Consider the following 27,328-nt stretch of genomic DNA (forward strand, 5'->3'; position numbering starts at 1 on the left):
GATTCAGCGAGGGCTGCTCGACTCGCTTCTACCCGGATTCATGCCGAACTTCTCCCAAACTAGTTTTCTCCTCTCCTTTCCTCTTTTCTTCAACTCCAAACCCCTAAACAAAGTGTTTTGAAGGATTTGCCTCTCTCCTTGCCGAAGAAACTGATTCTTTGCCCTGCACATCTCTCAACACCGAGCAAACCATCAGTGGTGCCCAAGTCTTAAGGGCGGTCAAAAATGGGGTGTCTACAGTTGCCCCTCTTTGACAGAACTCGAAAGTCATAACAATGACGGGAGTGAATGTCAAAGCCCAGAGACGACCCATTTTTGACAAGGCCGAAGACTTGGACAAACAAACAAAATACTGATAAATAAATGGTTGTGCCCACAGGCTGCCTACGTATCCCTTTGCAAGGAATCAAACCAGCGTAGTTCAGGGGCAGGATGCAAATGATATGCAGGAAGACTTTGATAATTGGACTTATACGCTACGCGAAGCCAGTTTGCACTCACAACAATGCAATGTACTAACAAGTACAAGTGAGGTGCGCAAAATAGCGCGAATGTAAACTGCACAAAACAGTGCGATGCGCAAAATAGCGCGAATGTAGCTGTGATGAAGCAATTATGCAAAATAAATGCAACATTTTAAGCGAATGCTATGCCAGCAAGTAGACATGAACCAAACTACATCTCATGCAGAAAGGATGTAAGAGAATTATGCAATTCTCACGAACATGTGCGATAGATACACATAGTGAAGAGAGTGTGATGGACATGCTAACACGAATAAAGTGTGATTGATACACTAAGCAAAGCAAAGTGTGATAGATACACAAAGCGAAACAAGTGTGATGGATACACTGAGCAAATATGTGATAGATACACTAAGCAACCGTGTGTGGTGGATGCACAAAGGGAGCGTGTGATGGATACACAAAGTGAACGTGTGATAGATACACAAGGTGAGCATAGTGTGATAGATACATAAAAGGTGAAGCGAGTGTGATGGATACACTATATGAAGCAAAGTGTGAGCGTGTGATAGATACACAAAGTGAGAGTGTGTGATTGATACACAAAGCGTACGTGTGTGATTGATACACAAAGCGAGCATGTGATAGATACACTATATGAAGCAACATGTGATACATACAGTGGTTGAGCGTGTGATAGATACACTAAGCGAGTATGGTGAGCACAGTGTGATAGATACACAAAGGGTGAACACAAAGTGTGATAGATGCACTATGTGAACAGAGCGTGATTGATACACTAAAAGTGAACACAAAGTGTGATAGATGCACAGTGTGAACAAAGTATGATTGATACACTAAAAGTGAACACGAAGTGTGATAGATGCACTTAGTAAACAGAGTGTGATTGATACACTAAAAGCGAACACAAAGTGTGATAGATGCACTATGTGAACAAAGTGTGATTGATACACTAAAGGTGAACACGAAGTGTGATAGATGCACTTAGTGAACAAGTATGATTGATATACTAAAGGTGAACACAAAGTGTGATAGATGCACTATGTGAACAGAGTGTGATTGATACACTAAAGGTGAACACAAAGTGTGATAGATGCACTATGTGAACAGAGTGTGATTGATACACTAAAGGTGAACACAAAGTGTGATAGATGCACTATGTGAACAGAGTGTGATTGATACACTAAATCAATGAAGTGTGATTGATACACTGAAAGTGTGATACATAAAACGAGAATGTGTGTGATAGATACACAAAATGAAAGAAGTGTGATTGATACACTGAGTGAGAGTGCAATAGACACAAAAGCGAATATGTGCGTGATAGATACACAAAATGAGAACGTGTGTGATAGATACACAAAATGAAAGAAGTGTGATTGATACACTAAGTGAAGAGAGTGTGATTGATACACTAAATGAGAATGTGGGTGATAGATACTCAAAGCGAATAAAGTGTGATTGATACACTAAGGCAAATGAAGTGTGATTGATACACTATATGAACAGAGTGTGATTGATACACTAAAAGCGAATGAAGTGTGATTGATACACTAAAGTGAGTGTGTGTGATTGATACACAAAAGTGAACGACCTCAAAACGGAACTTCTTTGAATGAACCGTGCATACAATGTCGTGCACGACTGAGGAAGAAACTTGATAGGTATAATGCATTACAATGCAAGTGAAATGGATACATAACAATGTAAGTGGAAGAGTGCATAACCTTGAAGCAGGATTGATCTTGCGCCTGAGGTAGAGGTACACTCATATTTCGGAGCATTGACAAGGCCTTGAAGAAGTACGTCCGGAGTACAATCACGGAATTTTCTGAAGTTGACACAAACTCACATACTTCGATTTTCGCTCTTTTGCTTTTTCTTTGCAGTCTGGAACTATCATAGCTTCAGATAGGTCCTGGTTTCACCGTTCACACTTATCGGGGGTGGACCCTGCAATTTTATGGAAAAAAGAATCTTGTTTTGCACAAACGTGAAGGATGGCACAACACTCTGAGCACAAAACGATTTATTTTTGAAATTGAGATATGAGTTTTCGACCAGGTATTGAGCCTACGACTGAACACAGCGAGAAAGACTCAACAACGGAAAACAAAAGGTAAACAACCTAAACACGTCGAGACACGCTCGGAACGACTCAAAGCAAGAATCGAGACAAACAAAACAAAAGACACGACACACAGACGTGCACAGGGAGCCTGTTTCACCGGGTATTATTCCCACCCTTTCTTATTTGTGATTCTCACATCATTCGGCTCTCAAGCTTGGTTTTTTCTCTCAAAACCCTTTTCTCGCTTTTTCTCTCGGCGCACATCTCTCTATTCTTTAATCTCTCGTTTTTCATCCCTCCCCTGGGTGGTTGATGGATAAGCTGGAAATTGTGGGCTCTTGCCCCTGGTATTTTACCAGACTCTTGTTCACAACAGTAAGTTTCTCCCATAGAGAGATTGTGCTACAACTGGGTGTGTAGCAAATCTGCAGCTAACATCGGTTGATGATGCCCTGCTGGGGAGTTTGGACGTGATTAGATCTGTCCAGATGAGGGAGTGGAACATCTCGCCCCATTCCAGTTCGTGCTTCGTACTTGACTTGATTCCTCGTTGCTTGGAGGATGAGAGAGCTTTCAGCCCTTTTGCGGTCAGCTTCAGTGGTGCCCTTTTCTGGCAGGTAGAGTGCCCTTCTTGGCAGATGCATTGACAACGGGGGAAAGACAGGAAGCCTGACTCAACTGTGCCCCTAGTTCATCATTTTGACCATTTTTTGTTTTGGTTTTCTACTTAAAACAATTTTGACCAATATGAGAGTTAGATTAACATACTTGTTCGATTTTTGATTTGAAATCATGCAAGTCAGGCTATGAGCACTGAAAATTTTCCTTTTTTGGGTCCAAGAAATGGTCTAGTTTTTTAGAAAAGATGGAACAATTTTCGAGGAAATTAGTCAACCTCAGTAAAAATTCTCAAAAACTATTTTTGCAAACGGCCGATGCTTAACAAGCACGGAACCTACTCTTGAGATGCGCAACTTTAGATCCGAAGGAAAATTGCCCCTTGCTTGAAGAAAAGCTGCACGGCAACGGAAAGTTGCCCCTTGTTTGAACGGCACCGCAGTGCATTGAATGGCAACGAAAAGTTGCCCCTTGTGTGAATGGCACCGCGGCGCATTTATAATCAGTCCTCGAAGCGATGATTGCAACCGAACTCTCGGATACAGAGAAGGCAAAGATTATCAGAACCATTACATGGACATTATCGAATTCGAAGTGTTTGTGGCTGGACTTCAAGATGAAGTTGCCTACGTATCCCAAACATGGGAATCAAGCCTTACGTAGTTCGGGGTTAAGGTATACTCGGGTATTTTAACCTTCACTTTTTTTGGCTCTCACTTTTGCCAAGGCGCCCAATGCGGGTTTTCGACCTTGCGAGCTTCTTTTCATTTTCTATTTCTTTTTCTTCTTTCTTTTTTTTTCTTCTTCTTGCTTTTTTTTCTTTTTTCTTTTTTCTTTTTCTTTTCTTTTCTTCTTTCCTTTTTCGCTTTTTTGTATTTTTTCATTCTTTCTTTTGTATTTTTCTCTTGCTCTAACTTTTGCCTGGACCGCCCTTCCGGGTTTTCGGCCCAGCGAGCCTCTCAAAGGGTAAAAGCGTAACAAGTCCATGCCAAATGGTTTTAGGGTTTTGAAGCCATCCGTATCCAGGAGAGTGGCTGTTGTATTGATTTACTGAAGGATCCATCTTTGGCTCTTCAAGCATATCTGACATTTTTGCCCCTAGTTTGAAGGGTACTTCTGTTCTAGCTTTGCAAGCTTCCTTTGATCTGATCTTCTTGATCTGACTTTGGGTGCCTCTTGTTCGAGGGTTGCTTCAAATCTGGCCACACAGGCCTCACATCGTAGTTGACCGTTGAACCTTCTGAATTCAAGTTCAAGGTTTGGGAGCGAAGGGGTTGAGTTTCGAGGCTGAGGGCGATCCTAGGCTGCACAATCTCAAGAGCGATTCCACACAGGTCTTCGCAGGACCGCGCAAAACATTTTGTTTTTGAAAGTTTTTAAGAAAGCGACAGATCGCTCGTGCTGAAGACAGTGTGGGACCAATCTAGATCAAGTGAGGATCCTTCTCAGTACGCACATTAACAAGCATGATCTCGATCATTAAGGGCTTAGCATGCCTCTCTTTCTCTCAATTGATTAAATTTTGCAAAACCCAAGGAATTCTTTCCTCTTTGTTTTTATCACAATGTTTCGAAAAAAGTTTTGGAAAACTTAGGTCATTACAATGACTTCGAGGCACAGAAAAGGCAGGCGAAGAGCACTGTCATTCCATTCAATACTTCTGGCACAACTGGCACACGGCAGAAGCAAACACAAGAGTGTGAAAATCACTGCTGTTCCATTCAAATCTGTTGGCATAACCGGCTCCCTGGCAGAAACAGACTCAAAAGGACAAACACAAAGCAAAATAGTGATATCCGAAGTAACACCCCCGGAATCACCCGACTTTAACAAAACAGGACTGGCTCGATACAATAAGACAGACCCGACTAACTCAGTATGAAAGGACTGACTTAAAACAAAGAGGCAGACTCAAAACAACACAACAAGGCTGACCCAATACCCAAGTCAAAAACTACAAAAACCAGCATTTGCAAATGCTCAAAAAAGTGCGTGCCACACGCCACATCCGGAGTAAACTGAGCGCCATCCGCAGGTGGTTCATCCCCTGATCACATAATCACATTATCTCCCACAAATTCACTGATCCAATGACGGTAGACTTTGCTAGACTGGTGCGGCAATGACCTTATTGTCAAACAAATCTTGTACATCATGGCGCAGACGAAAGCAACTATCGGTCTCATGACCAGTTTGTTGGTGGTACGCACAGTACTTAGTCTGGTCATACTTTGCAGGGATAGGATCGGGTAGGGGCCGTTGTTCCAACGGTTTCAGATGTCCTTTCCGGAGTAAGACCTCTAGAGCCTTTGACAAAGGCATATGAAGTGGAGTGAAGACCCTCTTGACTCGAGGTGGATATTTGGTTTTTTGTGAGCTACTTCCGGACGCACCGGTGAATGGGGTGGCTGTTTTTGATGCAGTAGTGGTAACCATGTCTACTTCAGAAGATCTTGAACCTGCATCACCACTAGTGGTCGCATTAGAATTGCGGGAAAATGCCCTCCTGGGCTGCTCCTTATCCTGGTCAAACAGACCTTGCCTCATTGCATCTTCGATTTGCACCCCCATATCGTGTAAATCTGAGAAAGTGGGAAAGGGGATTACAATCATTCTCTGCATTAGCTTAGGCTGGAGATTGCGCACAATCATCCGTATTTGATCCTTATCTGTTGGCCTAATGGTCATCATTGAGGCCTTGGCCCTCCAGCGGGCCACGAATTCTGAGAAGCTCTCCTTAGGCTCCTGCCTCGTCGTCTCAAGATCACGGGTCGTAATCTCGATTTGTGTATTGTATGAATATTGTGCGACGAAGGCCTCAGCCATCTCATCCCAGCTTCGTTTCACTGAATCCTCCAATTTGGCATACCATGCGGCCGCTACACCCGACAGGGTCCGGCCAAATAAAGATAGCTTCTGCAGTCTAGTGAGGCCCATTGGCCTTAGGACGTCTGAAAATAGTCGTAGATGCACCATGGGATCCCCAGACCCGTCAAAACGATCAATTTGTGGCATCTTAAACCGATCTGGCAGCGTCACGGCTGCGTCAGTGTATCCGTCTCCAATGTCCGGAATGGACTTCACACCTTGAGATTTCTTGAACAGCTTTTCAAGCTTGTGCATTTTTAACGCCACGGGCTCCACCTTGGGCTCGAAGGGAGAATCTGATTGGTTGATAGGAGTGGGTGCCTTGGAGAGTTGAGGCAGAATCGGGGGTGGAGCTGGCCCGACTGGAATGTCAGTATCATCCTGGACATAGGTTGCCTCCCCGAGTATGGGAACTCTTGGTGGGGGAGGAGCCTGGTGCGAAGTAGATACTCCAGTTTGCTGCTCCAATCTGGCAATTGTCTCTGCCTGTTGGGTTATGGCCACAGCCTGTTGTTTGGCGAACTCCGCTTGACGGACAGCGTCTTGCTGCATGGCTTTCATACTATCCTGGAGTTGGCGCACCATCTCTTCCAGACTTGACATACTGTTCTAATCTAACTGAGCAACCGGTATATCTGTATCGGCAATAGGTTCGAAAATCTCAGCCTGACTGCTCAAAGATCACTGATCTGGTAGCTGTTGTACTGGTGGTCTGTGCCTGACTAGCCTTCTCTAGCCCTGATTACCCTTGAACTGAATCTCTGACCTGACAAAGTCTATCAGCACAAGTCCGATGAACCTCGGGGGATATCGGAGCCTTCTGAAGCTATGGTTCCAGGACTACCTTGCAAAAGGGAAAACAGAGAGCATCTCAGCCTAATTTCACTGGAGCAGATTTGAGCATACTAGGATGAATGTACCCAATACTGATCACTGTTTCCCAAATATCTGCCTGTAAACTGATACCCTCAGGTAAAACTGATTCCCCAAATACTGATGCTGATGCCCACAGGCCTGATGCCCAGACTTGTAAACTGGTATATGCATTCCTGTAGAGATGCACTCTAAAGCACATAGCAGATAAGTGAGAGCCAAAACACCCCTATGTTGGGGGAGGGTTTCCCTGTCCTATTTTGTCAGGAGCTAGGGTTTCACTACGCACACAGCGGTTTTCAAACAACCTAACATGGGGTAAGCAACCTGCCCTAACTTGGAATGGTCACTATGGATCCGAATATGTACTAGGTCGAATGGTCGAAAGGGGTGCCCCGGTAAACCGGGGTTTGTGTTCCCATACTGTCAGAGCCCATAGCCGGTCAGCCTTATGGACATGCCTTGACAAGACAAGCCTCCGGCGAACCGTTCAGGAATGGCAGATGGCAAACACTGTGTTCCTAGGCGCACCAATGCACATGCAATGCAAAGAAACACATAGATGAGATCAAAACAGGATATCACGAGTTCGAGTCAAGCTCTCTAATTTCCCCAGCAGAGTCGCCAGAAACTGTAACACGTCCGCGAGGGCCTCATGCTACAGTTCGGACTCGATTTGTGTCACGGTTCTTAATCTGAACCAAAGAGTCCAAATCTGGCAAATCGTTTTGAGAAAACAGATTTTGAAAGAAGTGCCAAACATGGACTGCTTTGCCAGATACAGAGTCGCCACCTAAATATTTTTAAAATGGGAAATTTAGGAAACCCTGACTCGGTGCCGAAGGCCACATGTCCGTCATCACCGGAGTTGTCTCGGCTCGGGAGCTTGGGTACGATCGGGGAAGGTCAGCTATGAGCACCCCCTCTCGCCTGGTCCGAAGACCAGCCTCTACTAACCGTGATATCCAGTTTTGAAAACGTTATGTGTTCTTATTCCGATTATTAGCCTAGAATTACTATGTTATGCGCGCAGCAAACAAGTATAGACCAAATCGCCCAAATTGGAACAAAACATTTCGTGTTTGTTTTGAAAATGGTTTGCTACTCGCAAGTAGGCTAAAATGCAGATTTTACCACCCTCAAGTGGGCTTTTAGAGAAGATGATTTTGCCATTATCTAGTGGGCTTAAAACTCACAGTTTTAATGCATTATTCCAATTTAGTTAATTTGACCTCCATCCACAGGCATTCAAGCAGTTATATCTCATGTAAGCACTTAGCCGCATGGCAAGCATACTATCATGGCAACACTCACACGCATGCGGGATGCTAAAGCATAAACACTTACATCGTACTCCGTGCCAAAACAATAAACTAGTTAGCAAACATGCATGTCCTAGTTCATGTTAGATTGACTAATGCAACACATACGGGATGCAATTGAAGTAGGCTCGGCTAACCTAAGCATGGCATGTGAGATGCAATCAATTGATGCACGTATTCAATCTTGAAATTAAAGTACAAATGCAGTTAGCATGATGTGCCGAGCCTGATGCATGTCAACAAATGCATGAATACACGCATGCATAGCATAAGGTATGCTAAAATAAATGTGCCCTAATCTACCATCATAAGCAGGTAAATAAAAGGGAAGAAAGAAGTGGAGGTTGGAAGACACGCACACCACGCACACACACTTATTACAGACACGCCCTCACTCGGAGGGACCAAAATAATAATACAAATTAATTAACTACGCAAGCTAATTAAATATTACAAATTGCTTAATTAATTAACAAATTAACTAATCTAGGAAAACAGGTAAACCGCCTCGGGAAATGCGCCGCCATGCATAGGCTGCCTCTGTTTTCTTTCCTCTGCTCCTCTGAAGGCTACCAAAACCTCAGGACTGCTTCCTTGGACACTGAGGAGTGCCACCGGCTGAGTAGAATCGCCACCGGCAGTGTGGTGTAGTCATCGGCACAAGATGAATCCATCGGCTGCTTGTTTACTGCCGGTCGGCAATATATACTGCCGGTCGGCAAGGAATGTCTGCAGAACCTGCAATTGACAGCAACAGAGTGCAAAGCAAAGCATGGCGGCACAATTCAAGGCATATATGCACCATTCATGTCCCTTATCATGGTAATGACTCAAAGGGGCATGTGCCTCGATTCTCGGACCACCAATCACGCATTTCCATGCATGATGGCCCAAGGAATCAAGTATGCAACTTTCATGTCAAATGAAATGCAAACCAATCAAACAAACTAAAACCCAACCTCTATCACATGATCAAGAGGCAAGGCATGCATGCCAATGCAATGCAACCTAGGCATACGAGCTAAGGATGCAACATGCCGATACAAGCAAACATGCAAGGTGAGCATGCAAATAAGCAAGGGATGGTCTTAAACATGAATTAGGCAGCTCTAGTTAGGCCCAAAACAGTGGCCATAATATGAAAATGAAGTGCCTCGAAATGCGTGCACACGGGCACGCAAACCGAGGCAATGGCATACGCAATGCAATGGCTAAAATGGCATATAGAATGCAACATGGACTTATACTAACATGAGAGAGCCTCAGCCACACTCACATAAGAGGCCGATGAATGAAAATGAAGTGCCTCGAAATGCGTGCACACGGGCACGCAAACCGAGGCAATGGCATACGCAATGCAATGGCATGGAAAATGACATGCAAATATGCTAATGGGATTTCAGCACTGAAATATGGGGGAAAACAGCCCCGGAATGAGGCGAAAACACACCCGATGCATGGAATAGTCCCGAAACATGGACTTTGGCACCCGAAATGGCCTATAGCTATACAAAGCATGCATAATATGGACATGGAACATGAAGACAGAAGCAAGACAGCTCTGAGATAAGAATTTTTACAGTTCATGACATGGCCAAACAGCAAGCAAAAATAGGGCTAAAATGGCATACAAAAAAAAAAGGCCCTAAACATGAGATTATGAAGCAACTCACAGCTGCTGTCCCCAAACATGTTAGGGCCCTTCAACAACATTGAAGAGGGGCCCAAAATATGCACATTCACAGTTCATGGCAAGGCTCGAAAACAGATACAAGCATGGCAAACAATTTATGCAAGATTAAGGCCACAAAAGGGCTATAACATGAAGTACACAAAATATTCATCAAACAGCCAAAGACCCTTAATGAAACATGACAAGGGGGTCAAAATATGGCTGTTTTGAGTTCGGACCTCAGCCCAAAAACAGCAACATCAGGGGCTGCCAAGACATACAAAAATGGGACCAAAAAGAGGATATAAAGGGAAGTACAACATGGAAGTCCCAAACAGTGTTGAGCCCTTCTTAAATGTTGAAGAGGGGCCCAAAATAAGCCTATTTTCAGTTTACATCAGGCTCTAAAACAGATCACACGCAAGCCAAAAATTCTATGCAAGATTATGGCATTCAAGGAGGATATTGAAGGAAGTGCTAGCTACTATCCTCAAACAGCAAGAGGTCCTCAATCAAACATGAAGAGGACCTCAAAATATGATGGTTTGAAGTTTGGGTCGGAGCCCAAAGATGTAAGCACAAGGAGCTAAGATATAGGCCAAAAAAATGCGCAAAAGAGGGAAAATGAGACTCACCCTTGTAGAACCAAACTTTAGCAACCTTTGGACTGAGTTTGGGAGCTTTTAACCTCTGGAGGACAGCCTCAAGCTGCTGGAATAGGCGTTGGATGCCTTGTGCTATGAGTTGATGAAGGAATGACCCAAGAACAAGGGTATTTGATGGTTGAATGGGAGAGATATAGAGAGAGATCAAGGGTTGTGTGTATGTATATCAGATATATCTATATATCTCTGGTTTTTTGTTGCCTCAAATCTCTAACCTCAACAAAGGAGGAGGAGAGGTGCATATATATGCAAAGCTAAGCTTCTAAGACAAGCTTCAAAGGGTCAAAGGGGTTCAAGGCTTATTGGAGAAGCTTGGACAGCTGGTAGGCTTCTTGAGGAAGCCAAGAAAAGGGGTCAAGGCTTCCTCAAGAAGCCTTGAGCAAAGGGTGCAAGAAGAGGGGCCAAAGGTGTGCAAAGGGTGCAAAACAAGCACACATGCACGTGGGGGATCAATTCTGTGCATTCCAGCTGGCACAGCTGGAATCCACTCAATCTGCAGAATGCTCCGGAAGGTCGTCGGCTAGCAAAAATTTCCGGTCAGCACAATAAAGTGCCGGTCGGCACAATAAATGGCCGGTCGGCACAATAAATTGCCGGTCGGCACAAATAGAGTGCCGATGGGTGGCCGGTGAGGTCAAAAAAGTGCCGGTGGATGTCTAGATTGAAGCCCCGGAAGTTAGCTTTCCAATGGCGCAAACCTTGCATTAAAATTCCTTCTGTGCAAAAAGTTATGCCCTTTTCCGTGAAGCCGCGCAGATTCGATCCAACCGGGATGATGCCCGACTTCAACTGATCATATCTCCCCCACCCGGACTTGGCTCTAGGAGATTCTTGAGTGCAAAATGAAGCCCCAGAAGTAAGCTTTCCGACGGTGGTGGCCCCATAGCTAAACTCCAAGTGTACAGACAGATAAGCCCGATTCAGCGAGGGCTGCTCGACTCGCTTCTACCCGGATTCATGCCGAACTTCTCCCAAACTAGTTTTCTCCTCTCCTTTCCTCTTTTCTTCAACTCCAAACCCCTAAACAAAGTGTTTTGAAGGATTTGCCTCTCTCTTTGCCGAAGAAACTGATTCTTTTCCCTGCACATCTCTCAACACCGAGCAAACCATCAGTGGTGCCCAAGTCTTAAGGGCGGTCAAAAATGGGGTGTCTACAACGGCATGTTACCCGAAGAGAAGAAGGAGGCCAACAAGATAAGGGCAAAGTCACAATGATTTTGGCTCTCCCCATCAATGGCCTTGTACAAGAAAACCTTCACAGGACCTTACCTGAAGTGTGTCCATCCCAGCAAGGTCGAAGCATTCCTGTTCGAGATTCACGAAAACGTATGCGGAAGCCACCAAGGGAGGAGATCATTGGCTTATAGAGCAATTTTGCAGGGATATTGGTGGCCTTACATGCAAGCAGATTCAGAGAAGTATGTCAAGAAGTGTAAGAAATGTCAGAAGTTCGCACACCAAATACATCAGCCAGCCAGAGCGCTTCTACCCTTAACTAGCCCTTGGCCCTTCGCAATGTGGGGCTTGGACATAGTAGGACCACTTCCAACAGCACCCGGTAATAGAAAGTTCTTCCTTGCAGCAATAGACTACTTCACAAAGTGGGTGGCAGCAGAAGTACTAACATCAATAAAGGAGAAAGATGTGAAGAAGTTCGTCTGACAGAATATAATCACTCGGTTTGGCATACCCAAGGCACTGATATCAGACAACGGCACCCAGTTCGACGGCAAAGTTTTTAGAGGCTTTTGTGAGGAATACAAGATAGAATTCTACAACTCTACACCGGTATACCCCCAAGCAAATGGCCAGGTAGAAGCATCAAACAAAGTTGTCTCGGATGGATTGAAGAAAAGGTTAGAAAAAGTAAAAAGAAAGTGGGCTAAGGAGCTTCCTCATGTTTTATGGGCTTACCGTACCACACCTCGACGATCAACAGGAGAAACACCATTCTCCTTAGCCTACGACATGGAAGCAATTATCCCATTGAAAGTTGGCCTCCCCACCATTCGAAGTGAAAATTTTGATCCAGACTTAAATAGAGAGGCCATCGCATTAGAGCTCGACTTTATAGAAGAAAGAAGAGAAAGAGCACTGGTTCACATCGCCTCATACCAACAGGAGTTATCTAGGAAATACAACAAGATTGTACGTCCAAGGCAATTCAAGATTGGAGATTGGGTACTACGCAAAGTAATGGGGAACACCCTGGTACTCGGAGATGGCAGGTTAGGGCCCAATTGGGAAGGACCTTACAAAGTGGTTGGATTAGCTGGCAAAGGTGCATACCACTTGGAAGACGCAGACAGCAAAGCCATTCTCAGGCCATGGAACACTGCCAATCTCAAACTATTTTATTTTTAGCTTTTCTTTCAAGTATTTGTGATTTTTTCTTTCTTAATAAAACAAGTAGTTTCTTTTCAGTATAGTTGCTTCTTTCTGTAAAAGATTGTTTTAGTGAGTTAGGCGCACTGAAAGCATAGTTGGCCGGAATAACCAACTTTGCACTCTCTTCAGCTAAGATTACGATCAGTGCTAAAGAGGTTGGCTGGAAAAACCAACACCCCTCCTAAGCCCAGGATAAGGATCCAAGCTGCAAGACGTTTTGGTCGGAATAACCAAACACTTTACTCTAGGTTGACAGGAATAACCAACTTAGAGATTGGCTGGAAAAACCAACACCTCTCCTAAGCCTAGGATAAGGATCCAGGCTGCAGGACGTTTTGGTCGGAATAACCAAACACTTTACTCTAGGTTGGCAGGAATAACCAACTTAGAGGTTGGCTGGAAAAATCAACACCCCTCCTAAGCCCAGGATAAGGATCCAGGCTGCAGGACGTTTTGGTCGGAATAACCAAACACTTTACTCTAGGTTGGCAGGAATAACCAACTTAGAGGTTGGCTGGAAAAACCAACACCCCTCCTAAGCCTGAGATAAGGATCCAGGCTACAGGATGTTTGGTCGAAATAACCAAACACTTTACTCTAGGTTGGCAGGAATAACCAACTTAGCGGTTAGTTGGAAAAACCAACACTTATTGTTCTTCAGTCGAGCGAAGGATCTAGGCTGAAGAGGTTAGCTGGAAAAACCAACACTTGTTGTTCTTCAACCGAGCTAAGGATCTAGTTTGAAGAAGTTGACTGGAAAAACCAACACTTATTGTTCTTCAGCCGAGATAAGAATCTAGGCTGAAAAAGTTGGCTGGAAAAACCACTTATTGTTCTTCAGCCGATAAGATAAGAATCTAGGCTGAAAAAGTTGGCTGGAAAAACCAACACTTATTGTTCTTCAGCTAAGATAAGAATCTAGGCTGAAAAAGTTGGCTGGAAAAACCACTTATTGTTCTTCAGCCGAGATAAGAATCTAGGCTGAAAAAGTTGGCTGGAAAAACCAACACTTATTGTTCTTCAGCTGAGATAAGAATCTAGGCTGAAAAAGTTAGCTGAAAAAATCAACACTTATTGTTCTTCAGCCGAGATAAGGATCTAGGCTGAAGAGGTTGGCTGGAAAAATCAACACTTATTGTTTTTCAGCCGAGATAAGGGTCTAGGCTGAAGAGGTTGGCTGGAATAACCAACACTTATTGTTCTTTAATCGAGATAAGAATCTAAGTTGAAGAGGTTGGCTGGAAAAACCAACACTTATTGTTCTTCAGCCGAGATAAGAATCTAGGCTGAAGAGGTTGGCAAGTATGGATAGCTAGATTACAAAGTTAAGACCGGGATAAAATCTCAGACAGAGAATGTACTTCATTCAGATTATATTGAGAAAATAATCATAGACGTAAACCGAACAGACAGTTGAAGAAAACAAGAGATGATTTCATTGAGAATGCAAAGAAAGAGTTACAAAAGGGTGGGATTTCAGCCCGGTTACAGTTTTTTTTCCAAAAATAAAAAAAAAAAGAAAAAAAGAAAAGAAAATACAAAGTCAAGCAAACAGGTCGTCAAGATCAGCATCCAGTTTGACTCGGAGCCCGGTTTCAGTTGGTAGCTCGGTTGTCAGGTCTTCTACCGGTGGTTCCACCTAAGCTGACTGGATGGCAGGATCACTGATGACCGAGGCATTATTAGGCACGGCCTCTTCATCATCATCCTCAGATTCAAGGAATTTTTGTTGAATGGCGGCTGCATACTCTGCCATACAGCTCGGTATGAAGTACGATGGAGGGTTCAGGAAAACCTCAGTCTCTGGACCGTGACCGAGCTGTTCCACCGCCGCCTTCCACCCGTACTTAAAAAATAAATCCTTGACAGCTTTGCACTGCAGAATGTAGGTTGCTTCACTTTCTTTGAAGCCGCGGTCTTCTACATCACCGATTTTCTTCTCAAGGTCAGTTATCTTGGCCGTCTTCTTCTCCTCAATGGTGGCAAGCTCACGCAGGTAGTAGTCTTTCAGCTCGGTCAAAGCTTTTTGTTTCTCCACTTCGGCTGTGTTAACTAAACCGGTGAGGCGGGCGACCTCAGATTGAAGCTCGACCATTTTTTGTTTGGCCTCGTTTAGCTCGGCCGTCTTCTGGTCAGCCTCTGCCAAGGCTTGCCTTGTTGTTTTGCGTAGCTCTAGCACACGCTTATGAGCAATCTGGTTCTTCTGCATGGCCTATATAAATATGGTAAGCAAATTGGAGTAAGAATCGAGCTAATAGTTGCACAAAAAAGGAAGATAAAGGAAAGAATACTCACTAGCACCATTGATTTGGTGGCCGAACGGATAGCTTTTAGCTCGGTTAGGTAGGCATGATGATCCATATCAGGGGGCAGACACACGCTCTTAGCTAGATTGAAAGCCAGCATGTGATCTTTGTCTGCCACCACTGAATCTGTGTCTCGGATGGCTCGGTTCTGGTACGATAATTTCGGTGCCTAATCAGAAGAGTTAGCTCGGTCCAAGCTCTCAGGTTGTGGGCTTGGTACTGCGGTTGGAGGAAGCACGGTTTTATCCTCATCGACAAGGCGTGGCTTGGGTGGAGAAATCCGAGCACGCTTACTTGTCCGAGATGTTGAAGGCTGATGGGTTGGCAGGGCTACCACGGCCTCTTGTGTTTGGCCAGTCGGTGGTACCTCAGGCTGATTTGTTTAAGTCAGAAGGGCTCTTATAGCTCTCTTTTTGGCCATTTCTTATTCAGCAGTTAGTTGGATCAGGTTAATTTCAGGCAATGATGGGTCCGGTTCAGGAGAGGCTTCCAACAAAAAGTCAGTCACCCTGGTCTTTCGCCTATTACTGTATCTGTACGTCGATTCAAAATTCAGTAGCTCGGCCCAACCTCTATTAGGATATCACAGTGCGGCTCGAAGTGTGTTTAAGTTGGGATAGCTGTACTGGGACTTGAGAAAATTCAAATCTGCATGAAGAAAAGAAGACGACAGTCAGTGCGGTTTAACATAAGAAAACCGAAGTAAAGAAAAGCATGGAATTGAGCCGAGGTAATTTTACCGGCTTCACCCTTATTCCAATTTATTCTGTCGCCCAGGATCTAGGCTTGATGATCCTCAAAGTTCCCAGATACCCAGAAGAAATCATCATCATTGACGTCCTTATCTGGGGCATTTTTTATTATCTTTTCACGCCGGCGCCTTATTCTTAAATAGTAAACCCAGCCATCTTCATTTGATCCTATGGAGTATTGGTGGAAGAGCTCGGCTAGACCGAGATTAAGGCTAGCTCGACGGTTTAGCTCGGCAATGCCATTTATTATGCGGTACGAATTTGTGGAAAGTTGGGTAGGGCAGAGGTTGGTTTGTCTGAGGAATTCGCATAGAAGGGGCTGTATAGGAAATCTTAGTCCGGTTTCTACAATGGAAAGAAATGTAAAGGGAACAAAGCCAGGGTTTCCCCAGGGTATGGTATCTACCAGGGTTTCCCCAGGGTATGGTATCTAGTTCGGCTAAAGTGAGATGAACATCATCAGGGATATGGTAGTCCCTTCGGAACTCGGTCATAGCACCTGGTGAGTTCACTAAAAACCTATATTTACCTATAAGGATTTAAATTATGTATAGCTTAGCCTAAGTGTTAGCTCGGCGCTGAGAAGATGTTGGATATCTCGGTCAAACATTCAAAGGAGTGCCTGGGCAACCTAGTCAGAGTCTACAAAGTAAAAAATAAAGGTGTTAAGCACAGATCGTGGGACCGTGCTACAGGAAATATAGGCAAGATAAATGAAGTCCTAACTCGGTTACATGGGATGCTATCAGTCTTAGCTCGGTTTAAGCAAGGGGCTTTTAGCCCGGTCGAGCCATTGGGGCAGCATTCTTAGTTCGGTTTTGAACTAAGGGAGCTGGTTTAGCCCCTAGATTTAGCTCGGTCGGGGGTTGAGGCTTTCTAGCGTGATATTGTGCAAACCTAGTACGGTGCGATAGCTCGGTTAAAAGAAACGAAAGATCCCCAATTTATGGAAACCACAAGTATGGCATAAGTTTTAGTGCGGTTGTTGGTTGTGGCTAGGCTTGCATCTAATACAAACAGTATCCTAGTTCGGTTGATGTGTGATTTTGGATCAAATACATCGTTTTTCAGATTATTCGTGAGTATAAGTGGTTCTATTACATGGTTTTTCAGGGAAAAATGAAAGCAAACATGGCATATGTTTTGAAACACATACGAATAAAACATACTTTGTGTTGTAAAAGAGGTGCGAAATCAACAGAAAAGAAGAAAATTCGAACCACTTACCAGTTCAAGGTAGTGGCACTGAAAATGGAGGTAGTACCAGCAAGAACACGAGCTCCATAGGTGCAAGAGAATAAGGGAGAAGAAGTTCGAAGAGAGAGAAAAATGATGAATAGTGAACGTAATAGATTCAAAAATGAGTAGTTTTTGTGTAAAGAAGGACAAAAAAGGCGGGACTGTTCAAAAAATACGAAGTACGAAGACGGCGTAACAGCTGCATTTGGCTAATCAGAGTTTACCACGTGTCCTTGGAATAGAAATCGATTCAGTTACTGCCATTGAAAAGACGTTTTTGACCGAATAGATGGGTAGCACAGTATGAATTTAGCTCGGTTGGAAGGCTAAAGTTTTTTAGTTCGGTTGGAAGGCTAAAGTTTTTTTTTTTTAGCTCGGCTGGTAACAGGTAATCCTTATCATGCTGCGTAGATGGAATTAAGGGGCAATTGAGAGGGTAATTTATATGTAAATTGGGCCAAGCTGGGTAATGGGCCATTCTGTGGGCCACAGTAAGAAGAGCTGAGTAAAAGGGTCTTGTAATTAGTCCGGTCCAGAGGAGCCTTGCTGGTAGCCCGATCCGAAGGAGCTTGGTGGTTAGCTCGGTCACCACGGTCAGTGCGGTGACAGTTAGCCCGGTCAAACCATCATGAGCCAAGATATTTTTGGTTTCTATTTAGGACCTTGTTGTTGAGTAGCTCGGTCCAAGTATGCTATGGTTAGCACGGTCTACAAGCAAAGCCGAGGTACATGTTACATATAAAGCGCGAGATAAATGTAACATGAGTATTGTTAGCTCGGTTACATTGTCATTGTGTCATGATAATGCTAGCTCGGTCGTTTGGATATGACACCGAGCTAGGACTATCTCACTTGGTTTAAGCAGTGAGGGGGGTGTTGAAGGATAAACATTATCTTTCAGGAGTATGATTCCTAGGAGGACTCTGCATGGAGGAATAAGAGTCCTACTAGGATTGTGCCACGCGAAACCTATAAAAGCTCATACCATCACCTATGGAGAGGTAACATAACTTTGATTCCCGAATACACAGAGTTTTTTGTCTATTTTGCTGACTTAGGCATCGGAGAGGTATCCGGCACACACCCGCCGGCTAGCTCACGTTTGTGTTTTCAGGGAGTAAAGCGACGACGTTTGGAGGAGCGCGGACTTGATCAACAGGATTATATGAGAAGATTATTTCTTACTCGTACAGCTACTACAAACTTTTTTTTTTTCAATTGGTGATTTTTTTAAAATGATAATCACGTTATTTAATTTCTGATATCACTACAATGCGACAAAGATGATCAGTCTCTCGATACTATCTTTTAAAACTTAAGAGTAACCATTTTAATTAAAGGAAAGCTATACCTTCTCTCATTTTTTACCTGCACTCCTAAATACAAGATAATAAGATTAAAATTAATAAAAAGTATAAAATCAAAGCTGCCATAATTTTTTTTTTTCAATTTGGTGATTTTTTAAAAATGATAATCACGTTATCTAATTTCTTATATCACTACAATGGGACAAAGATGTGTTAGAAATGGGTTTTAGAAAAACAAATTTTTCCTCAACTTTTGTCTATTTTTTAGGTGGGACCCATGCGCCAAAGTTGGCGGGTCAAAGTGGTAACACGTTCAGCCCAATACCTATTTTTTAGGTCAAAAGCATTTAAATTTTATTTTTCTAAAATTAAATTCTAATTTTTTAGAATTTGAATTTCGAAAATTAATTTCAAAATTGGCTTCGGTTTTTTTCCCACCCGAACAGATGAATCTCTGTTTGAATTTAAACCCAACAACCACATTATTTGTTCATTCAAACCGAACAGATATAATACCTGTTCACACTGTTAAACACTGAACTGGACTGGACTGGACTAGACTGGACTTAAAAGCACCGTGGAGAGGATAAATCTGTCTTAAGAACACAGTGTTAAACACTGGACTTGATTAGAAAAATAGTTTAACAAATTAATTTGGTAAGTAATTAATTTACTTTTCTGTTTTATTATTTTTTCTGTTTCAGATTTTGATTTTGTTTTGTAACAAAATAAAAATCTGTTTTATTTATTTATTTTATATTTTGGTTTGATTTTTGTAATCAAACAATCTCTCTCATTTTCTCTATTTCTTCTGTATTCCGTTGTTGTTAAGTATAAAAACAGAATTTTTATTTATTTATTTTAATACATTGAAGATTGTCCAACAATCTTAAGACAGATCCTTTTTTGGAGTCTTCATTGTATTTATTTTTCTGTACTTTCACAAAGTAATATTCTGGTTAGAAAATACAAATAGTAGTAATATACTGTTTATTTTTTTTGACAACTAGTTGTAATATACTGGTGTCATTAACAATTCAGAATATTATTTTGTGTAATAGTGTTACAGAAAATTATTGTGTAGCAATTTATTTTCTTGGTTTTAATAACTAGAAAAATAAAATTATTTTGTGTTATAATTTATTTTCTGATTTGAGAAACTAGAAAATTAATTTATGTTTTCGTTTTTTTGATTTTTGTAATCAGATATTATGGCTGCTGAAAGTAGTACTCCAAATCTAATCGTTACAATGACTCCGGTCCCTGTCTAGAACCATATTCAAGTTCCAATAAATCATGAAGAAAAATCAAAAAACTTTAATGACACTGAGTTTAAGGGATGGCAGCAGAAAATGTTGTTCTATTTTACAACTCTAAATCTGGCCCGGTTTCTACGCGAAGAGGCTCCAGTACTGAGAGATAATGAAAGTGATCAATAAGTTGTTGTCGCTGTCGACGTTTGGAAATATTATGATTTTCTGTGTGGAAACTACTTCTTCAATGGCCTTAACAACATACTGTATAACGTTTACAGCCCTTCAAAAATAGCAAAAGAATTGTGGGATTTTTTGAAAAAAAAATACAAGACAGAGGATGCTGGTACAAAGAAATTTGTTGTCGGAAAATTTCTAAACTTCGTTATAGGAGACTCCCAGACAGTAATTTCTCAAGTTCAAAGTTTTCAATTAATTTTACATAATATTCATTCTGAAGGTATGTCTCTTAGCGAGTCTTCGCTGCTTTATTAGAAAAGTTACCACCGGCTTGGAAAGATTTTAAAAATTATTTAAAACATAAATGCAAAGAGCTGACCATGGATGAACTTATTGTAAGATTGAGAATTGAGGAAGATAACCGAAAGACTGAAAAGAGGAATGGTAAAAATCCCATTGAGTCCAAGGCTAATGTGATTGAACAAGTGCATAAACCACATAACAAAAAGAGGAAGTTTACTGGAGATGGTCCTAAACAAGACAACAATAATGGCAATAAAAAGTTCAAAGGCAAATGCTATAACTGTAGCAAGACTGGACATTGAGCTTCTGACTGTCGTCGCCCTAAGAAGGATTATGGAAGTACAAGCAAGAAGACCACTAATCAAGCCAACATAACAGAATTAGATTACATCTTTGATGGGGTAAATGACATTAATCTCTCTGCTGTGGTGTCTGAGGCTAATTTGGTTGGAGATCCCAAAGAATGGTGGGTTGACACTAGGGCAACTCGTCACATTTGTATGGACAAGAAGATGTTCACTACTTACAATGAGGCTACAAATGGTGAATAACTTTTCATGGGAAATTCTTCTACTTCTACTATGGCTGGACAAGGAAAGGTGATCTTGAAGATGACATCAAGGAAGGAACTTACCCTCAACAACGTACTGCATATACCAGACATCCGGAAGAATTTGGTTTCTGGTTCTTTGTTAAGTAAAAATGGTTTTAGGCTTGTATTTGAGTATGATAAATTTGTATTAACAAAGAGTGGTATGCATGTTGGTAAGGAATACACGAGTGATGGTCTCTTCAAGTTGAATGTAATGACGGTTGTTCCAAAACTTGCTATTAATAAGAATAAAACATCTTTTGCTTATATTCTTGGGTCGAATTTATGCCATAGTAGATTAGGACATGTAAATTTTGATACTTTGCATAGATTAATTGGTTTGGATTATATACCAAAGTTTGAAATTGATCCTAATCACAAATGTGAGATTTGTGTAGAAGCGAAACTAACTAAGACTCCATTTAAATCGATTGAAAGAAAAACTGAACCTCTAGAATTAATTCATACTGATGTGTGTAATCTTAAATTTGTTCAAACTAGAGAAGGCAAGAAGTATTTTATAATATTTATCGATGATTGCACAAGAAATTGTTATGTATACTTACTTAGAAGTAAAAATGAAGCCTTAGAAATGTTTAAACTCTACAAAACTGAAATTGAAAATCAACTTGGTAAAACCATTAAAATGGTTAGAAGTGATATATGTGGTGAATATGATGCAACATTAAATGAATTTTGTGCACAACATGGCACTTTTCACCAAACTACAACATCCTATTCTCTACAGCAAAATGGAATTGCTGAAAGGAAGAATAGAACCCTTAAAGAAATGATCAATGCCATGTTACTAAGTTCAGGCTTACCGCAGAACTTGTGGGGGGAAGCAATTTTGTCTCCTAATTATGTTCCTAACATAATACCCCACAAGAAAACTAATAGCACTCCTTATGAATTGTGGAAAGGTCGACTACCGTCCTACAAATACTTAAAAATGTAAGGGTGTTTGGCAAAAGTAGAAGTTTTTGTTCCCAAAAAGACTAAGATATGACAAAAAATAGTGGATTGTGTATTTATTGGTTATGCTCAAAATAGTAGTGTATATCGATTTTTGACTTATAAATAAAAAATACCTGATATATATGTGAACACTATTATAAAGTCAAGGAATGCTGTTTTTTTTGAACATTTTTTTCTTACAAGAAAAGACATGAATTAAGTTCACATAAAAGAACTTATGATTGTACACAAAGTCAAGAGGTTAATGACAATCAAACACAAGATACTGGTAATGGTCTCAACTAACAGGATTTAACTGATGATGAACCAAGACGAAGTAAGAGAGCAAGAACATCAAAATCCTTTGGTCTAGATTTTCTGACATACTTGTTAGAAAATGAACCTCAAACCTTTAAGGAAGCAATGACAGGTCCTGAAGCACCTGTCTGGAAAAAGGCTGTTAGTAATGAAATTGAATCCATTATGCAAAATCATACTTGGAAATTGGTGGATTTTCCACCTGGTTTTAAACCTCTTGGATATAAATGGATATTCAAGAGAAAAATAAAAGCAGATGGTTCAATAGACAAGAATAAAGTAAGACTTGTAGTAAAAGGTCACAGACAAAAGGAAGGTCTGGACTATTTTGACATATATTCCCCTGTGACAAGAATAACACCTATTCACATACTTATTGCTATAACATCGTTGTACAATTTAGAAATACATCAAATGGATATTAAGACAGCTTTTTTAAACGGTGATCTAAATGAAGAGATCTATATGGAGTAACCTGAAGGAATTGTAGTGCCAGGGCAAGAAAAGAAAGTTTGTCGGCTTATAAAATCTCTTTATGGATTAAAACAAGCTCCTAAGCAATGGCATGAAAAATTTGATTATGTTATGCTTACTAACGGGTTTAAGATAAACGAATGTGACAAGTGCGTCTATGTTAAAAACACTGACCAAAGATATGCCATAGTTTGTCTTTATGTGGATGACATGCTTATCATTGGAAGTAGTCAAAACATGATGAAATTAACTAAACAAATGCTGAATAGAAGATTTGATACGAAAGATATGGGGGTCACAGATGTAATATTAGGAATGAAAATTACTAAAACATCTGACGGATATGTATTGTCTCAATCACATTATATTGAGAAAATTCTTGATAAATTTATCAAGGATGATATGAATGTAGCTAGAACACCTGTAAACATCAGTCTTTATTTATCAAAAAATAAAGGTGACGTGGTATCTCAGTTAAAATACTCCTAAATTATTAGAAGCCTAATGTACCTAATGAATTGTACTCATCCTAATATAGCTTATGCTGTCAGTAAATTGAGTAGGTACACTAGTAATCCCGGAAAAGACCATTAAAAAGTGATCATTCGAGTTCTTAGATATCTAAGATTTACCCGTGATCATGATTTGAACTTTACTCGATATTCTACAGTACTAGAAGGTTATTGTGATGCCAATTGAATATCAGATACTAAAGATTCAAAATCCACTAGTGGTTATGTCTTTACTTTGGGAGGGGCTGCTATTTCTTACAAATCCACGAAACAAACATGTATTGCACAATTAACAATGGAATTGGAGTTTATTGCTTTAGACAAAGCAAGAGAAGAAGCAGAATGGTTTCGCCACTTCTTAGAAGACATTCCAATGTGGCCAAAACCTGTGCTAGCTATCTGTATTCATTGTGATAGGCAATCTGCAATAGACAGGGCACAGAGTCATATGTACAATGGTAAGTCACGACATATTCATCGTCGACATAATACCGTAAGACAATTGTTCTCAAATAGAATAATCTCAATAGATTATATAAAATCTAAAATCCACTAACAAAAGGTTTGACTAAAGAGCAAGTGTATAGTTCATCAAAGGGGATATGATTAAAGCCTATTATATAAGAGTTATCATAATGGTAACTCTACTTAAATGACTGGAGATCCCAAGAATTAAGTTCAAAGGGACAACTAAGTCATGTGTGGCTCGCCAAAAATCACTAAGGGATTAAAATTCTCTACTCATTCCTATGGTGAGAATGATATCTGCAACATGTGTTATATGTAGGGGTTTAAGGATAAGCTTTACTTTTAATGATTACTTATATCTTGATTTAGACTTAAAAATCAAGACGAGTATAAAGGAGATACTCACAATAAAAATCACCTATATGAGTGTCGAACTGGGGCTGGTTCTATAAGAATGTAGAGGCTAAATTCTCTTGAAGCACTCATGAACAATCAGGAGCGTTCAAGGCCAAAATGAATATAACCGTGAGAATCACGATGTGTCAGAAGATATTTTGTGTGAAATCTATTGTCTTGGCTTACACAAACGGCTGAACAATTCAAGGCATCACGTTTATTGGTTAGCTAGTAAGTTCAATAGGTTATCACTAAGGAATGTTCAAGGCTGAAAGCTATTTATACCGATGTAAGATATTTCGATTTATACTCTCTCGACAAATTTTGCATATTGTTGCATTTTCATTGTCATCAAATTCCATTCATGTGGGGGATTGTTAGAAATGAGTTTTGGAAAAACAAATTTTTTCTCAACTTTGGTCTATTTTTTAGGTGGGACTCATGCACCAAAGTTGGTGGGTCAAAGTGGTAACGCGTTTTATGCCGTGTTGTGATTCATGTAGTATATTTGGTTGCTCAAAACCATCATCGGGTGAATGAAAAATTAAAGCCAAAAAGAGTTCTATGAAAATGGTATTTTTGGTAAAATTTCCTAAATGTTTGGTTTAAGGCTTATCCTATATTGATTTGGTGGACAAACTTTGAGTAGGTTTATAAGGCTTGAGTTTGGAACTTAGGATAGGCCCTAAGGGGCATTCAAGTTTTGTAGGGGGAAAGGTTATGGACAAAGTGGGCTAGACCTATTGGATTCAAAATAAACACGTATGCGCCGCCGCTGTCGCCCGTCTGGGAGGGCTGGGCTTGGGTGCGGGTGCGTGGTGTGCGGTTGGGTTGGGCTTGTCCGGTCCAATATCTATTTTTTGAGCCAAAAACATTTGAATTTTATTTTTTTAAAATTAAATTCTAATTTTTTGAAATTTGAATTTCGAAAATTAATTTCAAAATTAGCTTCGATTTTTTCCTTACCCGAACAGATGAATATTTGTTTGAATTCAAACCAAACTGATTCATATCTGTTTGAATTTAAACCCAACAACCACATTACTTGTTCATTCAAACCGAACAGATATAATACCAGTTCAAACAGGTTTTGCACCTGTTTAATTCAAATTGTACAGCCACCTTTTTATCCATAAATAGGCAGTCCCTCACTTGGTTTTTTCACTTCAATTTTTGTCCCAAATTCTACCTGCTCTATCTGCATTTTGCTGTATTATTTTCCTTGTGAGAAAGAGTGTAAACACTTAGTGTATTCGTTGTGTGAATAGTGTGTAGTGCTGCTACTATTCACTATTGATCATTTTATCTTGAGAGATACACGTCCACAATCTGAAAGCACTGTGGAGAGAACGAATATGTCTTAAAGACACAGTGTTAAATACTGGAGTTGATCAGAAAATTAGTTCAACAAATTAATTTGGTAAGTAATTAATTTACTTTTCTGTTTTATTATTTTTTCTGTTTCAGATTTTGATTTTGTTTTTGTGACAAAATAAAAATCTATTTTATTTATTTATTTATTTTATATTCCGGTTTGATTTTTGTAATCAAACAATCTCTCTCATTTTCTCTATTTCTTCTATATTTCGTTTGTTGTTAAGTACACAAACAAAATTTATTATTTTTTTAATACATTAAAGATTGTCTAATAAAATGATCAGTCTCTCGATACTATCTTTTAAAACTTAAGGATAACCATTTTAAAAGTATAGCTACACATTCTCTTATTTTTTACCCGCACTCCTAAACACAACGTAATAAGATTACGTTAATAAAAAGTATAAAATCAACTCACTAGTGCTTAAAAAATAAAGTTATAGGTAGAATTTCAAATCAGTGTAGAACTTAAAAAATAATTATAAATTATAATGATAAATTTGGTCAATATTGATAATTAAAATTATAAATTTTTTCATGTATATGTAATATTTTTTTCAACTTCCCACTGTTAGGTAATTTCCCCAAAGTTATATGTAGCATTTTACTTTCAACTTAGATTAACCTCATCCAGAAGATAATTAAACGGAAGTTGGAACAAGTTAGAGATTTGGCATGCCAACTCAAGGATGACATGACACAACCTTGACAAAATGCAACCAAAAGCTATGAAAACTTATTCAATAATGCATGACATAGAGCAAAACATGACATGTGAGAGAGAGAGAGAGAGAGAGAGAGAGAGAGATACTGTTGGAATTCAATGTTTATTAAGGCAGCTGAAGAATTTGCAATGGCACCAAATGCAGTCTTTGACAAAACAATGGTGGTGCCACCAGCCGACGGATTCGAAGCTGCCGTAGGGACATAATCAACCACCCTAATCTGGACAGTCTGATCAACAACACAAGTTTCAGGAGCTGTTGCACTAATACACCTCACCAAGTACTGTCTCCCACATGATGCCCCATTGTCCCATATTCCATCCCCCACCGCCGCGAACAAATTGCTTGAAGGAAACTGTGAAGGATCGCTTCCATAACATGCAGTCGCTGCACGAAACCCAGATCGAAAATCAGTCACTAGATCAATCTTATCAGCTGAAACTCTTGAATTATGCAGTTTTTAAGTTTTAGTGGCATTTCTAGATTAAAATGCCCTGAAGCAATGCCGCGGAAAATGCTTTTTAACACATTTGCAACATTTTGGAACAATTCAGCTACTAATATGGAAACTGGTCGCACAAAAATGATACATGTTCATATACATTCTGTGTTTTATCTGTGACTGATTTCTGTATTGATAAAATTTATTTTTTAAAATGGTACTTACGTATATATGGAGGATCATACTGAGCAGCTGTGCCGACATCGCCATGAGAGGGAAGACAGAGCTCGACCAAAATGAAGAGAGAGAGCCATTGAAGGATTGGTTGAGTCCTAGGCATGTTGGAAAACATAACCGACGTTGAGGGGAAAAAGGGTCTTTTATGGACAAAAACATGGTGTACTGTTTTTTGGGTCCATGATTTTGTTTTAGTGAAAAGAGCATTTTCAATTTTTTATTACAATTTTTTTAAATTTATTTATTTGTTTTGTTTTTGTTAGCATTGGTCCTGTTTGGTAGAGTTGTAGGAAAGTATTTATAACTTATACTTAAACAGCTTATAGCTTATAACTATGAACATAAGCTGATTTCTGACTTATAAATTAAGCATCTCCTGCCCCACTCAAAGAATAAGCTGATTTCTGACTTCCAAAAAGTTATAAACTAAACCAAACATATCAAAATAGCTTAAATTAAGCTGAAAGCTGAAATAAGCAGCTTTTAAGCTGCACCAAATAGGGCCATAGAAAATGATGCAATACTTTA

The 27,328-nt window shown here is 40.4% G+C and overlaps 1 protein-coding gene across 1 annotated transcript in view; it reads right to left on the bottom strand.

The window, feature by feature from the left end:
• LOC114276072 (EG45-like domain containing protein 2) overlaps positions 1-26,986 on the bottom strand; it is a 37,670-nt gene extending 10,684 nt beyond the window's left edge. Inside the window, exons 1-2 of the mRNA XM_028217797.2 lie at positions 26,789-26,986; positions 26,208-26,508 (exon numbers count right to left, since the gene is read on the bottom strand). Of these exons, the coding sequence (XP_028073598.1) occupies positions 26,208-26,508; positions 26,789-26,915 (428 nt within the window). The 5' untranslated portion in view covers positions 26,916-26,986. The remainder of the gene's footprint in view (positions 1-26,207; positions 26,509-26,788) is intronic.
• Positions 26,987-27,328: the final 342 nt, after the last annotated feature.

The sequence above is a fragment of the Camellia sinensis genome, chromosome 5 (assembly GCF_055761805.1).
Source record: "Camellia sinensis isolate YWXY chromosome 5, ASM5576180v1, whole genome shotgun sequence".
NCBI classification, from domain to species: domain Eukaryota; kingdom Viridiplantae; phylum Streptophyta; class Magnoliopsida; order Ericales; family Theaceae; genus Camellia; species Camellia sinensis.